We start from the raw sequence: 17,445 nt of genomic DNA, 5'->3' as shown, positions 1-17,445 counted from the left end.
CAGAGGAAAAACACACAGCAGCTCCATCAGTTTCCAGAATGTCACACCAGGACTAGAAAATTACCCCGTTACCCTTCACTGACTGTTAACATGTAAACATAGAATGTAATGCAACACAATGCTGTAGTTTTTTTGTTGTTGTTGTTGTTGTTTTTAACTTGATGTATGCTCAATAAAAACAAACACAATGATAATAACGTTTACAATTTTAAATAGTGAATTCTAGTTTCAGTCAGTCAGCAAAATCACTTAAATGTTGCCAGTTTGGCTTTTTACTGTGGTGTGCAATGAAAATAATAACATGTTGACATGAGCAGATGGAATTCTTCCTGTGCTGCTTTACATTTGGTCACATAGAAGACAGAAAGTGGACTGAAGGCTTCTGTGATGATATAAGTCATGACAGATTAACTACATTTATATGACTTCATAATGTAAGCAGCAGTTTATGCTTTTTCAAAAAAATGATTTTGATATCTAAAATTTGCATCTAAATCTTAATTTTGATCTTTTATTTTTACGCAGTGCTGGACAATCATAAAAGACATCTGTAATTTTCGTTTCATGATACAGAACAATACATTTTGTAAAAATACTGAGAAACTCATTTGGATCAACATCAGAAACGAGTACTTTGATGATTCATATAACATTACAGTTTTCATCAAACTGTGTTTAGATTTGGCCATTATCTGCCAATTTACTCACAAATGCAGCTGAAAACAAAACCTCCTCAGCTGAGATAATGTGGCTCACCATTTTTGAAGCCGTCATCCTCGCTGTCGTCTCCAAGGTGTTCTGAGGCAGTCAGGAAATCCTCTTCTATGGACGAGATGGAGCGATTGGTGTCATCGTCTACCCGCTGCTTGGCTGATTTGCTCTGCTGAAACTGTCGTTCTTTTCCCCACTGCAGACCAATCAGGAACTTGTTGATCTCGAAGATGATGCTGCCAGGCGGCGTGAAGCGCCTCGTCCCCGAACACTGAACCAGGCACACACCTGTACATCTCTGTTGCTGCTGCTGTCCGCCCTGAAGGGAACATGTACAGATTATGCTTCCACACACAAACACACGCAGCAGCATACACACTCACATCTTACAATATACTGTATGTACTATGCAGTATATATTTATACAAAGGTCTGCAGGTATTGACAAAGATATTACGCACAGAAAGACACACATTAAACACACATAATCACAAATTATTATATAATATTATAAACACATTAAATCTTAAGTAGCCCTCATGCCTGTTTTTCTTGCTTTTATTCGATAAACTAATAACTATTTGGATCTGCTCAAGCAAGTTTAATTGTCTGTGCAGGCTCCTCAGGCTGTGCATTGATTCTAACAATAATTTTAGACGTTGATTTATTTGTTGAGCTTAAAAAAAAGACTGAGAAAACAAAATTGCGGTACAATAGAACAGCTTTCATTCTCTGCCTCACAGTCCACACCAGTTCATTTAAAGGCTGGAAATACTTACAAGGATTTGAGGATCACTGCAAACTCACCTGAGGGGGGGAGGGTAGTTGTGTTTGGCAAGTGTCTGAGGCTTCTAGGCCACTGAGCAGTAGGATCTCATTTTCTTTGGGCTGGTGGACAGTCAGTAATTCAACAAGCTTTGGCAGGTCTGGAGATACTGAAGCCAATTTCTGGAAGATAAATGCCAAGCACAGACACAATGCAAGATGATAACAAAACAACAAAAAAAAGGTTTTATTTTTTAAAATGACTTCAAAACTGAACATAATGTCTTTGTGGTTTCAAGTCAGACACAAATAATTATAAAATCCTTCCTGTGAGAAGTCTTGAGCTGTGTGGCGTGATAGTGGATCGCCCACCAGTGCCACCACCAGCTGTAAAAGGCTGCAAAATCTGCATATTATCTAAACAAAATCAGCCCTCTAATTCTGGTAATGATCTTGAATCCATGGCAACTGGGCCAATGTTTATACGTAAAACACAATGAACAGAGTTTGTGGGAGGTGAAAACTGGGCAGGCAGGAAAAAGGGGAGCAAGCAGGAGGGACGAGTGGAGGAGTGTGGACGAGGACTCCGCTCACCTTGATGCATTTATCATCACGACGGTCTGTCTTCTGAGGGTCAAGATTCACAAAACAGATCTGACAGAGAAAAGCAGAGGAGGACAGGGCATCAGAGTGACAGTATGACAAAGAAGATTTCACAGGAAACACTAAGTAGAAGAAAAAGTGTCCCAAATGTCAGATGCGAGAGTCCTGTAATGGCAAAGTTGCTGCACCCCCTTTCCAACTGCCATTTGTTTGTCCCAAATCCTACAGAATGACAGCTTTCCTCTGAGTGACTCACCAATAAAAACTCCAGCAGCTGTCTGTTGGGTCCGAACAACCACTGTGCTACACCGTCTCTCATTGGCCTCTCTGAGACAACTCTCTCTCGTCTCTCAGGGGGTGCTAGCAGCAGGTGTGATGCAGAAATGAGTTTCTTTCAGTGTCTGTCTCTCTTCGTCCACCTTCCCCCTCCGCTGTCTCCACTCCTTCACAAGTGCCTCTGTCACACTTTGCGTCTCCTTCTCTTCCCATCCTGCACGCCTTCGCCTCTGGCTGCAGGCTTAATGGTCTGTGATGGAGTCCTCGTGTCAGTGCTGGGAGTCTGGGACTGTCCAACGGCTGCCGTTTGATTCTGCAGCACAGAGCCTCTGATCTAAGCTGGCATAGCCAAGTAAGTCCTGTGTGGCTAAATGAATAAAGCACAGCTCCAACAGCATTTGAGCGGTGACTGTGGTAAAGGGTTTTTCCCACTTCAGCACTCAGCAGTACTCAGCGTATATACGTGCAGGGTGAAGTGCTTTGGGATAATAGACATATTTGCATCTCAGTCATGAAAGTATACATTTCTATATATATATATATATATATATATGTCAAACATCTGAATGCTAGTATCCTTGTCATAACTAATCAAACCTTGTTATTATGAGTCACTGAGGCAGTCTCGCTCTTTTCAATGTAAACCAAGCACAGGTGGGATTTGCTGTCTCTCTTTTACCTCTGCCATTTCCATATCCGCTTTATCAGCTGTGAACCCCCCCCCCCACACACACACACACACACACACACACACACACACACACACACACACACACACACACACACACACACACACACACACACACACACACACACACACACACACACACACCACCCCCATGCTCCTCTCTAGACCTGAGAAAAAATTAGTGTTTAGTTTCAAATTATCGCATTTTGACACACATCACTGTTTGAAATAATTTCCCTTGAACAACTGTAAGTGCACTTAATTCATTCTGCCAGGCTTCTGAACAGTGCTCATGAGATAGCGCATATTCTTCATGATTTTCATCTTTTTTTTATTTATCTGTCTTGTCTGTATGAAACAAGATTTATTCCCAGAAAGTCATGTCGAGGCATAGAACCCTCCAACAGATACAATAAATACGTCATTGTACTCATGAGTTTATATTTCAAAATAAGGATGTAATTCTGCTATGCTTTGCTTGGTATCCCTCCTCTGAAAGGCAGTCTGGGTTTGCTTCATCAAAGAAAGATAAAAAAAAAAAAAAAAAGGCACAAGAACAGGAAGCAACAGAAACTGTCTGCAAAGTAAGGTTGGATGAGTCAGAATGTCCTTCAGCTGAAGCGATAATGCGGTTGATTAAGAACAGGCCAATTTTCCCCCGCTCACCTTCAATCTGGTATCCTCCAGTCTAACATAATATTTCCCAAACTATCAAGGCTAATGTGAGGAAAATTGCGGCTTGAAAATGGAGTCAGTCAAGAATAAAAGATGTGAAGTCAATGACAGCTGACAATGACAGAATATTTGAAAAGGTTTTCCTGTCTCACTGTGATCAAATCGTGTTATCTGTGTGTTTTTATTTTGTGCCTTTGTGCCCTTCATGGATTGCGTGTTTCACCTATAATGTCCACTTGAATACAAAGGCTTTGTTTCTCAAAGTAATAACAGCAATCTTTTCACTGAAGAGTAAGAGCAGTGTACTCATTTGCTTGTCTGTTATTCGGATCAGTTTGCTGAGTGTGCTGAGGACTTTTTTGTTAGAATAGCTGTTAAATGTCAACAACACACACACAGCACCCGAGGTTAATTCACAACATTTACTGAAAACAAAAGCAATGACCTGACATTACGACTTGCTAACCGTAGTTTGATTTAAAAAAAAGGGCCTTGCAATTATGTGTTAGTCATTCTGCAGTACACATTTATCTTATTTAGCTATGTATCTGGATGCAGATATATATATATATACACGAGTAATAGCCTGCAGCATTTCAATTTGGCATCTAACCCTGTTTTTTATTTCTATTCATACCGCAACATACAAACAGGAGGTTTGGTGTTCTTGCTCAGGAGCAACTCAGCAATATTCGCTTGTGCTGATATTGGAAATCATCCCAGCAAAGCACCTTCCCCTGCCTGCCAACACATTGCCAGCACATAACACACGGGCAAAATGAAGCAAGTGATCCATGATTTTGACCTTGAGAGGGGTTGAAGCAATTTAACCCATCAGACGGTGAGAGCCAAGAGGCAGTTGTTCTAAATTTGGGAAGCAGAGGAGCATCTAGTCATCTGATGGTGATACAAGCCTGCGGACACGCTCTGATTCTATCAGATTTTCACAGACACACTGGGCGACACAGGGTTGCGTTAGTCCGTCCCTGAAGGACTGACCACGTAAAATAAATCAGAGGAGAGGAGATACAGACACAGAGTGGGTGAAAGTAAAAGTCTGACGTGGTAAACTGATCAAGGACTTGAAGAATGCAATGAAATTGATAGCCGATTGTAACGCTGTTAGGACAAGAAGTGCTGACTGATTTATCACCAATTATCCTTTTTCAAAGTTCAAACTGTTCAGACTGTATATAAAAGTGGACAAAGCTTCTGGGTCTGAAAAATGAAGCCTATGCGTAAGTGCCATGAACTGCAATACCACCGAGTGCCAATAGAGGTTGGCTCCAAAAAGCCTCCGGCTCCGTAGACTCCCTTTCAACTTCTCTCATGAATTACAAAGTTAATAAACGCTCCCACGAGTCATTTTGGTGCTGTTAGCTAAACTCACTCTTCATATTAGTTTTCTAACGGTCCATCTAAAAAAATATCTAAAAATAGGTGTCAAAAAGCTGGGTTTTTTTTTTTTTTTTTTTTTGGGGGGGGGGATGTCTGATAGATTGACAGGCCAGTAGCACATTCAGGTTTCTGCCATCAAGTAAGATTCACAACTTGCTCCTCCCAGCTCCTCCAAATACGGTCACTTCTGGCTTCACACCGCTCCAAACGAACAAGATGGCGATGACCAATCTCCGAACTCCAGGTTTCATAACACCCGTTCACAAACCAATGAGTGACGTCAATGTTTGCTGCCACTTGGTTCAAACATCTAAACTACATGTTGAGATTTCCAATAACAGATTTTTTTTTTTTGGGCCACGTGGAGGCAGCAGAAACAAGCTCTAATCACAACAGTGGTCACCCTTAAAGTTAAATTGATGAACTGCAGAGTTGTGGGTTCATCCCTACAAATGTCCCTTTTTACAAACTTTGTACAAATAACCTGCAATTTTGTGAAGAACACTCAGGATCAAAGCTGCAACAGAGATCTGAATGTCTCTCCACGCTTTCTCGCTTCACTCTGTGCTCAACCCATGCGCATGTACAGCATTGGCCCAGACAATCAAAGTAAAAATCAGAGGTGATTCTGACCACCAGGTGCTGAAGGACTACTACAATCAAACTGGACAGAAATTATCCTCATTGGAGGAAAGTCTGCAAACAGCTTTGGGGGCCAACGGCAGGACAAAAGTAAAATATGTTTCAGTTTTCCCACCAGCAAAATGGAAATGATTGAGTTTGTGTTTCTGGAAGGGCATCTTGTTTTGGTCTAAAAAAAGAGAAACACATCAGAGAACAAAGTTACATGCTGCAGTCCTTCATGTCCTGGTTTTCATCAACTTTGAAGAAAAATAAATATATTTTTAGCATTTGAATGCATTTTTGACCTCAGAAAAAGTACAAGGACTAAAACAAGCCCAACTCGAGGTTACACTTGCTTGACTTTTCCTGACGACTTACAATATTTGAACCATACACATAAACACATGGAGTTTGCTTGATTGTTATAATGGTGCATTATATTGTTTTGGATTTTTTTTTTTTTTTAACCCTGAAACAGTAGAAAATTCTGGAAATAGCAAGTAAGTGGACCTAGAGTTGCATCTATTTATGTCACACTAGTATTTCAGGAATGAGCTAACGTTTCATACACAGACGTGAAATCCCAGAAATGGTAGGAATCATGACACCAACTGATCTCAGCACGCTGAATTCAACAAGGTTTTTCTAATGAAAGCCTTGTGTCATGTTTGAAATTCCTCAAAATGCTAGCAGGTGGGATGGCACGGCGGAGCCGTGGTTAGCACGGTTATCTGACGACAAGAAGGTTCAGGTTTCGAACCGTCTGGGGCCTTTATATGTGGAATTGTTCTCCCAGTGCCTGTGTTGGTTTTGTCCATGTCTTCCATCTTCCTCCCACAGTCCAAAGACACGCATGGATCCTTGTTTAAATGGGTTGTAGGTGTGAATGCTTCTCTGTCTTTCTGTGTTGGCCCTGGGACTACAATGACCTGTCCGTGTCATACCCACCCTCCCTTCTGTGACCCAGTGTAGGACAAAGCTGGTATAGATAATAGATGGATGACTCGCAGGTGGAACTTTAGTTGGTTTAATTTTTCTTCATGATGCGGACTGTTATTAATCAAAGATCATTACTGGATGTGGGTACTTTATTTTGAGATGATAGGAATAAACAGTGTGCGTGTATGCAGATTAAACATGCCTAATTTTAATTCATTTAAAGCACTGACACAGTTTGTGTCGTTTTGTCTGCTTATATGTTGTCGTACTGTACCATGTTGTGTGTGTGAGATGCTTATTTGATTGCTCCTTGCCCTTTAAAAATCATCCATATTGGTGCAGTAATGTTCTCAATCTCCGTCAAGGCTGCAGTTCAACTTCAGGAATAATGAGTACACTTTTCTGTTCAGTTGGGTTTGATCCACAGACTCAGATGGATTCAGCTACAGTATGTTATTATTGGAGGTATATTGTGTGCGCGCGCGTGTGTGTGTGTGTGTGTGTGTGTGTGTGTGTGTGTGTGTGTGTGTGTGTGTGTGTGTGTGTGTCCAAGACTCTAACAATGGACACACACACACACACAAGGGTTCAATTGTCCCAACTTATTTATGTATAAAATCCTATTTGGCCCAACTTTTGGGCAGGCGGATTTCTTTCTATCTGCTCAACACACACAAGCACAAACAGGCTTATTCAGATACTTAGTCACTGTTTCAACACAGCATTATGTGCACAGACGTGGTCAATATAAGAGACCATTACAAACCTTCCCTCTCCTTTGTCCATCAAAGCTTCATTCCTCCTCAGCAACCCCCTGTCTCTGCTCACTACTCTGATCCTCCCACACACAGCTGCTGCTCTTGGTCCTTCTGTGTCCCTTTTTTTTTTTTTGGCTCGTTTTGTTATTCTCTTTTTTCATAACTTGAGAAAAAAAAAGTATACTGAATATCTAGTCCTTCCTTTATTCTGTAATATGGCTCCTTGAAAGATTTACTGAAAGAATAGCTGCAGTTTTGGCAGCAGAATCCTTCGTATAGAACACTTATGATTGGGCTCAGTTCTTTACCCCTGCATTAGTATTACTGTCCTCTGTTTACAATATATATTCAGTGCCCTGTATGGAAAAATGTCTCTCTCTCTTCATTGTCAGTCGGATGTCACGAAACTAAACATGTCTCCTTTTATTGTAAGGTGTTTTGACTTATCTCCACAGCTGTCAGCTTTAGTCACAATCCATTTCAAGTTCATTCAAATGAGGTTTGGGAGGAAAAAGAAGATCAAGGCTCAGTGTTTCTGCCACATTAATTTTGCGACGCGACCCACGAGCAACAGAGTGCTGCTGTAGATGCCAGACAGGCATGCTGATTGCACAGACTGGTGACTATAAACAGCCTTGTTCTGTGGTCATACATTTAAGCACACGCTGATAAAATGCACAATACCAGCTGTCCACAAAGCATAAAGGCAAAGATCGCATGATGAAATTACACAAGCTGCACACTGAGGTTGTCTGGGCTTTTTATCTCTGACTGAGCTGCTTTCTATTTATCTGGATTACTGCTTCAAGAATTTTAATGCTAATAGAAAAAACATAATATGAGATGAACTCTCCAATCTAGATGTAAAACAACAGTGTGTACTTTATTAACGGCTATGCCTTTCTACTGCTGAACCAAACACACACAGGCTCACACAATTATAGTTTGACAGAGTTGCTCGGCTTGGAGCCGCAGGCTAAGAAGAACACTAAGTAGCTGATGCCGCCCTGGTTCTTCTCACCACATGGATAGTATGAACAGAGAACGTTCAAAACAGGGGACACATAGTTGAAAATCTCTGGGGAGTAAAGCCCTGTTGGGTTGAAAAATGTATAGATCCACCAGAGGATCAAACATTTATAAGTAAAGACGGACAGAAACAAGTTAATAGGTTCATTCACGGGAAAACTTTGAAGGACTCTGATGAAAATGGCAAACAGCAGGTTATGAACAGGCCCCAGGTAGTCGGTGCTGAGCAGCGTCTGTCTTTGAAATGCATACATTTTAATGTGTTGTTTACACATTTGGAGAAGTGCTAAAATGTGTTTTCATAGCAATATTTTTCAGTGTTTTATTGCAAAGTGTCATCGTGAGGAGGTTTTTTTTCTTTATCTTTAGAGTGCACATGAACAAGTAGAATTTGCTGAAAGAGTTATTTAACACTGCATCTTTTTTGGTTTTTTTTGTTCAGAAGTTACATGTACAGTTACCTTATTGCACTATTGATCATCCCATTTCATAGGGTTCATTACACACTTATTTCTTTCCTCTTTCCCAAAGAAAATGTAATTCTGTAATAAATAATCCTAAAAACCTTGGAAAATGTAGTACGTAGTGCTGGAAATACTGCAGTAATATTACCTCTATTACTTCTAAACTGTAGTATTTGAGATAAATGTACAAGTTTGCTACCATTTTTTCATATCCCTTGTTCTGTCCTTCTTTCCTAACTTTTGTTTTAGCCGAGCTAGGCTAATCAAATCCTTCATGTGTGCAACAGTGTTATTAATGCATTTTGTGAACTTGCAGGGAGGCATGTTTAGGCTAAAGCAGGACATTAAGTTGCTATTTAACGAGGCAATTTGAAATTGAAACCTTGCAAGATTACACATTTCCAACATGTGTAGTAGAAACAGTACCACCTCACCCGTCACAGCTAAATGTTTAGCCAACGCTTCTTTGTTAATATCAACCTTGGTCTATAGTGCACCAAACCTGCATGCAGGACTGGATGTGACCCAGACTTTCAAGGCCCTGAGTTTTACTGTGTGGCAATTATTTTGTAGTAATTTGATTAATCTTATTTTACTCTAATATTTCCAACTATAACACAATTTGAAAAATGGTAGATGGTGTATTCTAGTCGCTAATTGTTTGAGACGCATACCATATAACTGCAATGTCTCCAGCCAGGGGCCTTTGGTGCACATCCTTCCCTTTATCATCTTAAACGGTCCAATAAAGGCCAAGGCCAATGGGGAGGATGAAATAGCGTTATCAAAATATCTTAAACCAACTTGGGAAGAGGGATTGACATGGGGCCCAATCCGTCACTTTTCCCCTGTGGCCTCTAAGCAGATTAACATTTCACATTTTTGTGCACAGGCTTTTAATGACACAAAAACTAATACTAACTAAGAAAAGAGGTCACACTTTAGATCCCAACCGTGTACCAAAGACTGTAGTTTGATAGGCAAAATAACAGTTGAAAAGTAGAGGTTTAGGTTAGGTTTACAAGGAAGGACAGGGTTTTCCTGCTGTAAGTCAGTGCTCCTGCCGCGGCCGATGGCATATTTATTCTGTTCTCCCTCTCTCTGGGCCGGGAAGGGACAGGTCAGGACACTACACATAACCCAAGAGTGAAGTATTTGAATCTGGTGATGAATGGATCACTCCCCTCCAGGGACTCTAGTTCAAAGCAGGAAGATAGATGGGCGAGAGGAAGGGACAGTGCTCAGAAGAGGCTCTGCAGCTTACTTCTTGCACTTGTGTAGCTTTGGTCAAAAAACTGATTTCTTGCATCTGTAACCAAGTTCTGGCATTAAATTTAATTCTAGGCAGCAATATAAAACTATACAAGCGGATTTAAAAAAAAAAAAAAAAAGTTTTACTTTCATTATAAATTCATGTCTCTACTAGTTTTATTTTTGCTTGGTTTGGTCGTTTTGTTCATCTTTATGTCTATGTCTCAATGTTTAATTCTATAAGCAGAACTTCTGTCTTAACTTAAAACTTGTACTCATACAAGTTAAACAATTACATCAATAAATGGAAATACGACAATGAAAATCAGATTCACAGAGATTAGGTAACTATTTGTCAAAAACAAATATATTTGTATTATATTTTTCTCTTCAAAATGCTCACCCTGTCAAACCACTCAGGGGTGTGATAAAATTCAGTGTGACTATCACAGCGACATGACACTTCTCTGTGACTTCATGCATTAAAACATGAGTGAATGATCAAAGGTGACAACATGATGCAGCCAGAGGTGGGTGACAGAGCGAAACGCAGAAAATCCTAAGCATTTATCTTGTATGTTGCTCACAGTTTTTGGCCTCCCTTCCATCTTAAAGTATTCCTGTCTCTGAATAAGTAAACACTGATTTCTGAATTTCGTCTCTTCCAAACAAACATTTCTAAGAAAACTCAACCTAAAGTACTGATTTGGATCAATCTGGGTATCAAGGTTAAAAATGAATCCCCCAACTGTTTACATCAGAGGTCATCATCTCACCCTTTCCTGTTTTCCACACTTTGCCTTCCTGTACAGTTCAGACCGGGATAGACGAATGTATTTCTCACACAGTGTCATCAATCATAAGCTCCTGTTTGACTGATTGACTGCATAAACCACTGAAAAGCTGAACGCCAAATTGAGAGTCACAGGAGCAATTTGTCATGTTGAAGTCAGAGAGTGACGCTGCATGAGGGCAGGCCACATCTATTCGTACTCACGGTGAAGTTCCCTCTAAATAGAAAACAGACACAGAGTAAAAACAACAAAGACTATTGTCTCATTTATACAAAAACTGTGAAGATGAAAGTGCTTGGTTTTTACATTGCATGCAAAAAAAAAAAAGAAAAAAAGATGCAACTGTCTGCATAATCCCAAACTCAACAGGAGCTAGAGAAGTCGCTTCTTCAGCAGGAACAAGTATGCCATAAACAATGTTTTAGTTTTGCTGGCAGTCATCACAAATAGCATTAAATAATGAGGAGGAGGGAAGGGTTCACGCCACAGTGCATAAATCCACTCTACAGGACTCTATCCAATAGTCGGTAGGTGTTTTGGGTTACGTAAAGATCGTCTGCCCTCTGAATCCATCAAACTTAAATAAATGAGTCCCAAACTGCCAGAGCAATGTCCTCTACATAAACCCTTGATCCTCAGTGATGACAGAAGCCGGTTCAGGTACTTCAGCAGAGGGATACTGGGATCTCTATGAAATAAAAAGAAAGAAGTCTAAAATAATTTCCAATAAAACTCACACGGTTTGATTCTTGTGTGAATCTCGTCCTAAAGATCGCAGCTTGTGTTTGGGGGTTTCAGGAACATTCTGTACGGCATGCGTCTCACTTAACAAGTGTGACATGAGCGTGTGAGCACAGTGCTCTTTGCTAGATTACTGCTGTTCCTGTTACCTTGGTAATGATTACCAAACACCTGAGGCATCCTTTAGGCTGGAGGATAGGAAAAATGTCACGACACTTTTATGTGTTGTGACATTTATTACGCATCAAACGCACCGGTTCAGCGCACGACAGAGAGCATTACAAAGTAAAAGTAACGCTTTCTCCCTTATGGTTTCAAAACCCAGTTACTGCTGTGTTTAATCACCATTTTGTTGTAGGTCTGTATATATTTTTTTTATGTTAACTTTCCATTAAATCATGAACTGTGCTATGAATTGAGAAAGCTTGCTCTGCTCTGAATCTGTTTTATATGTTGAAAGAGACTAGGTTAACCATATGCTTTTATTGTAACATGGATAAATGGTTGTGGAACTTACTTATTTGTACTTTTTTTTTTTACTTACAAATTATGTTTTTGATTGCAGTGCAAGAAATTCACTCTCCAAACTGTTTTTGCTTGTATAATAAAGACACAAAAATATCTTCATACAATGACAGGGGACGCAAGAAGTAGGGAAAACTGTAAACTGCATAAAAGCATGGTTGGGTCTGTAAGGAGTCCTGTGTCCAAACCAAATTAATACATTATGTGCATTTTAAAAAGCAGTGATGTTTTATGTTTTAGTCGTATATTTTTTTTAAATGGCACTTTTAACAAAGATGATTTCCGCCCGCACAAGCAGCATTTTCAAAAGTCTAAATTTTTAAGGGTTCAAAAACACCCACCTCTAGCAAAGGTTATGTTTTAAAATGAAAACATATTTGTGTGGATGTAGCCTAACAGTCGACAGCCATGCTAAAAGCTCTGTGAGGCCATACTTGGATGTAGCAGAATTGTGAGCTACTGAAAATTCTAATACAGCATGCTAACAGCCTAACAATGTTCGTGAGAAAACACTATGTTCGCAGTTCTCTTGATTTTAGATGTCAACTCAAAGCATGTTTTAATTCACGACTGTTTGCCCTGCTAAAGTTACAGGATTACGCAGCAATACAAACTCAGCACTTCCTATATCTGTTTTAAATTAAAAGCCTTCTAGCATTTCAGTATAAAGAGAATCTTCATTTCTTAAAAAAGTTTTTATTGTGAAACAGTTGCGAGACCATTTTCTGACTAAAATCGGACAATAACAATTTAGATAATTAAGAACAACTGTTGAGAACACCTCATTCATTTAAAACAATGAAAAACATCATTGATTTATTTTATGTAAACTTTCCGCCGTAGGAACAGTGGTTTCACAACTTAACCATCACAGGTGTGCTCCTGCACTTCAGCAAATAGCACTACACCCCTGGTGATGACATGCTGATGTTTAGCAGGTGTTCATCAACTTTACCATTCAAGTTTAATATGTTAGCAAATTAGCACTTAATGCCGCACACAGCAGAGGTAAATGTCTTTATTTTGCAGACATTTTGTCATAAACCAAAGTACTGTACGAATGGAAATTATGACCTGATGATGGCGCTAGATGAAAACTTAACGAATGATCAAAGGTAATACAGTCCATCCCGAGGGGAACAAAAAGGTTTCTACAAAATTTCATGACAATCAATCCAGTAGTTACTGAGACTTTTGAGTCTGGACCAAACTGGTGGACCACATGACCAGTCGACTGACAGTTTATTCGCTTCATGTCCCAAGCACGGCTAGAAATCATCTTTTAGTCCTGGAGACACAGACTATAATTAGTTGTTTCTGTATCTCTCTATGGGGAGCAATTCTTAAACTCTAGACTTAATCCACATCTGTGAGGCTGACCCTGTGGGTCCTACAATCAAACTGCAGTCAATAGGTTGAGGCTCTGATCACTGAGGTGTAGGCCGGGACTTAGAGATAGTGCTGATCAGAGTTTCAAAGTAAAGTCACACACACACATTTATATATGTAATATATATTATATATATATTAGGGGAACAAAAAGGTTTCTACAAAATTTCATGACAATCAATCCAGTAGTTACTGAGACTTACTGAGACTATATATATATATAGAATGACATATCCACCTACACCTGGGTCATAACCTAATAATAAGTCTGGATTTGAGCTCCTCAGGGGTAAAATTAGTTTTCTCACCTTCAGCTGCAAAATATTGCCTGTGCTTTCCTCCTTGCTGCTTCTTGGGTTTTCCTTATATATATATATATACACATATACATATACACATATATATATACATATATACTGGTTTGTTCTTTATACACAATATATATACATATACATATATATATAATCTAAGGAAAACCCAAGAAGCAGCAAGGAGGAAAGCACAGGCAATATTTTGCAGCTGAAGGTGAGAAAATTAATTTTACCCCTGAGGAGCTCAAATCCAGACTTATTATTAGGTTATGACCCAGGTGTGCGTTGATATGTCATTCTTATCGAGAAGCAGCTGTTATTAGAGAGAACAGATCATGTACTTTTGCTACTTCCTCTAATAGGTCCCACCTACAGAAGGCATTGTAAAACTCCTGGGCTTCAAACAGTGGTAAGATATTTTATTCAGATTGTTGATCTAGTTTCTATCACACAACAATTCCTCTTCGTGCAAAATTTAACCGATGCAAATAAATGATCAAACGCCTGTCAATCCTCAACAAACGTCAAATGAGTGCCTTTCAGCCACTGACAAATGTAAATCCTGAATGTAGATCATGCTCAACTAGCAATTTAAAATGAGTGAATGATCAAAGATGACACATCGACACCGAGGATTAAAAATATGTGCCCTTAATAGCTAAAAGCCTTACTTTCCAAAGACCATGTGTGTAAACAAGTAACAAAGTCTTCAGTAACCCAAACACAAACTGAGCCCGGAATATATTCACAACAATGTCTACAAAAGTGTTTTGTAGACATAGCCATGAGTAATTGTAACACTTTTTAAAAAATTTAATATGAAATCCATTTGGAGCATGTGTATCATCAGTGTTGTTTCATTAGCCGCTGCAGGCTTGAAAAGAGATTTGACAATGGCGTAAATCAGTATTCATAAAGACTATGATTAAAAATAACATGTAGTACCTTAATGGCTACAGAAATGAGCCGATAGCCAAAAGCACAGCAGTTAGAATCATAAAATCGGATTACAAGATGTGAAAGCATCTGCTTCTCTTTTTCACATCAAATAACCTTCATAATTTTAATGATTCGGTTTTGTGCTAATTGCAGTGACATTTTAAATTGCATTTTTTAATGACAATGTACAGAGTTCTCAGTCGAGGCAACCCTAACTCAGGTGGCCATGTCAAACCATGGTGATATACTTGTTTAGTTAGGTGGTTGTCATATTGATGTCTTGGTTGAGCTCCTGACAATGAGTAATTATCCCCGAGTTAATATTCATGGTAATGTGAGGCAATTTAAATCCAGTATAAAAGTCGGTGTAAAGTAAATAGTTTACACATGAAGGGACTTGATTCAAAATAAGAGGCTGAAGTGACATTTATTGTGAAAATATCATGTTGAGAGGAAGTACTGCCAGACACCTGGTTAGCACGTACATATGCACAAAAGTAAATGTGATTATAATAAATAGATGAAACAAATGTGAGCAGTTTGCTGTCAGACAAACTCAATTTGTGTGTAAGGCCACCTGAAGTTGAGTTGACAGACCTTGACTGAGACAAGAGGCACACAGAGGACTGAGGACAGAGGACAAGTCCAGTAACAGTATCGAAGGTCAAACTACTAAACTACTTCAGAGTTTGTGTTACTGCAGGAGTGACCTTTCAATCTACTTCAGTCACAGTGTGTGATTCAATTTACATGACAGAGATGCACTTACCAGACAAAACCAACTACTTTACATCATTTTCTTTCTAAGGACCCCCTGAGACTAAGTGAGCTTGAGCATTTGAAAATCAGACAGCAGAACAAAATTGCACAGTTTATGACATCTACACAAAAAACATGTTCTGGTATATTTAAAGACGCAAAGTGCTTATGAGAAATAATACTCTATTTTTAGATGCAAAAGGAAATTTGACTTTTCCAACTCATTCAAGAATGCAAACTGCGAGCTATTCAGTCACAAAACTGGAAACAATGCTGACAGCGATTGCAAAAATAATGAAAAAAAAAATCAGCATGAGCGCCAGCTGACAGCATGAGAAGTAATATCGTTTATGAATATTTCATCTGAAAATGCATTAATATTTCATCTAAGGTGATATCTCTGTTCCATCGTCTACTTCATGAGTAACACAACACCTGGCTGAACAGCAGTGTTTCACTGTTTGCTTTGTTGCACCTGTGCTCACACCTACCAGTGATGTCGCAGTGTGCGGATGGATGCACGCTAAAGTACATGTCTACGTCACTGCAGCAAGCTGTAAAGTTGAGCTGCTGGACGTCCAGCTGTTGTTGTGTCGCTCCTTTAACAGAAAATGCTCCAGTGGAAATCGCGAAGTAATCAGCAGTGACATACTGCGGTACACTGGGAACCACGGATGTTCAGGTACATTTACTGCATGCGGAACATCAACTCCACCTTTCCCACCAAGTCCTTGAACAAGCTCATACTAAGGACAGTCAGACAGATGCTGTGATCACAAATAATGATCATGCAGCAGTTTCAATCTATTTGAAGTATTGTCTCTGACACTCCTGTTCAATTCACTTTCACTGCAACAATGATAATTTCTGCTTCCACATCACTTGTAAAAATCTTGTGAAGGAGAAACTGTGTGGAAATACAGACACTATTTCATATGATTTTTTTCCCCTTTGTTAGATATCTTTAGTGAAAGAGTAAAGTGATATCTTGGTTAATAATGTCAGTACAGCCATTGTGTTGGACATTTGCTTTGTCAACACAATGCATCAAGTGAGACAAATCAAATTGTATGAGCAAAGGCTGTCAACTCCATAGCAGCAAGGAAGTGCCAGCAACTTGCATTAAAAACTATTTTCCACCATCTCTTTGCTTAAAGCAAGACAGTGGAGGCCCATTGAAAAGTGTTTAGATGTCATATCACATCATGTCTGCCTTCACTTTCGAACCGTTTCCTCGCTGTCATTCCAGGTCGCCAACATGCGTCCTGCAGCTTAAAGACACACTGGAACTGATTTGGTCCAGCTTTGTTGCCAGAATGGTATCCATGTTTCATCATGCGCAGTATGCTACTCACCATGGTGCAGCTGCCCTCTGCGTCGTCATCCAGCAGGCCCAGTCTGCACAGAGCTTTCTCATTCCTCAGCCAGTACTCCGATGAGTCCAGCACGCTGTTACTGCACAGGACCTGCAGCACACACATGAACTCAAATGCAGTAGCACTAAAAACACAGACACAAAGACACCCACAGAGCATATGAGCCCCCCCCCCCCACACACACACACACACGCACACACCTTCTGAGTGACCCATTCACTTTCATCTGCCACTCTCTGTTTCCCCTCCACACTGATGGGATCAATAGACCTTTCTCCAGGAACTTTGTTCCTGGATAAGTGTCCGCAGCACAGGATCAATAACATATCAGCTAACCACACACTGTGAATTATATATATAAAAATATATATATATATATATATAAATATATATATATATATATATATATATATATATATATATATATATA

At 39.5% G+C, this 17,445-nt stretch overlaps 1 protein-coding gene across 1 annotated transcript in view; it reads right to left on the bottom strand.

Annotated features, from left to right (window-relative positions):
• Window positions 1-17,445, bottom strand: part of sphkap (SPHK1 interactor, AKAP domain containing) — a 32,612-nt gene that overhangs the window by 10,463 nt on the left and 4,704 nt on the right. The window contains 4 exon segments of the mRNA XM_069723943.1: window positions 757-1,030; window positions 1,519-1,659; window positions 2,071-2,130; window positions 16,995-17,105. Coding sequence (XP_069580044.1) covers window positions 757-1,030; window positions 1,519-1,659; window positions 2,071-2,130; window positions 16,995-17,105 — 586 coding nt within the window.

The sequence above is a fragment of the Brachyistius frenatus genome, unplaced genomic scaffold, assembly GCF_029030835.1.
Source record: "Brachyistius frenatus isolate BFR_SWC_R1_liver_20210118 unplaced genomic scaffold, ASM2903083v1 Contig_1, whole genome shotgun sequence".
Taxonomy (NCBI): domain Eukaryota; kingdom Metazoa; phylum Chordata; class Actinopteri; family Embiotocidae; genus Brachyistius; species Brachyistius frenatus.
This window is presented reverse-complemented; position numbering and strand designations above follow the sequence as displayed.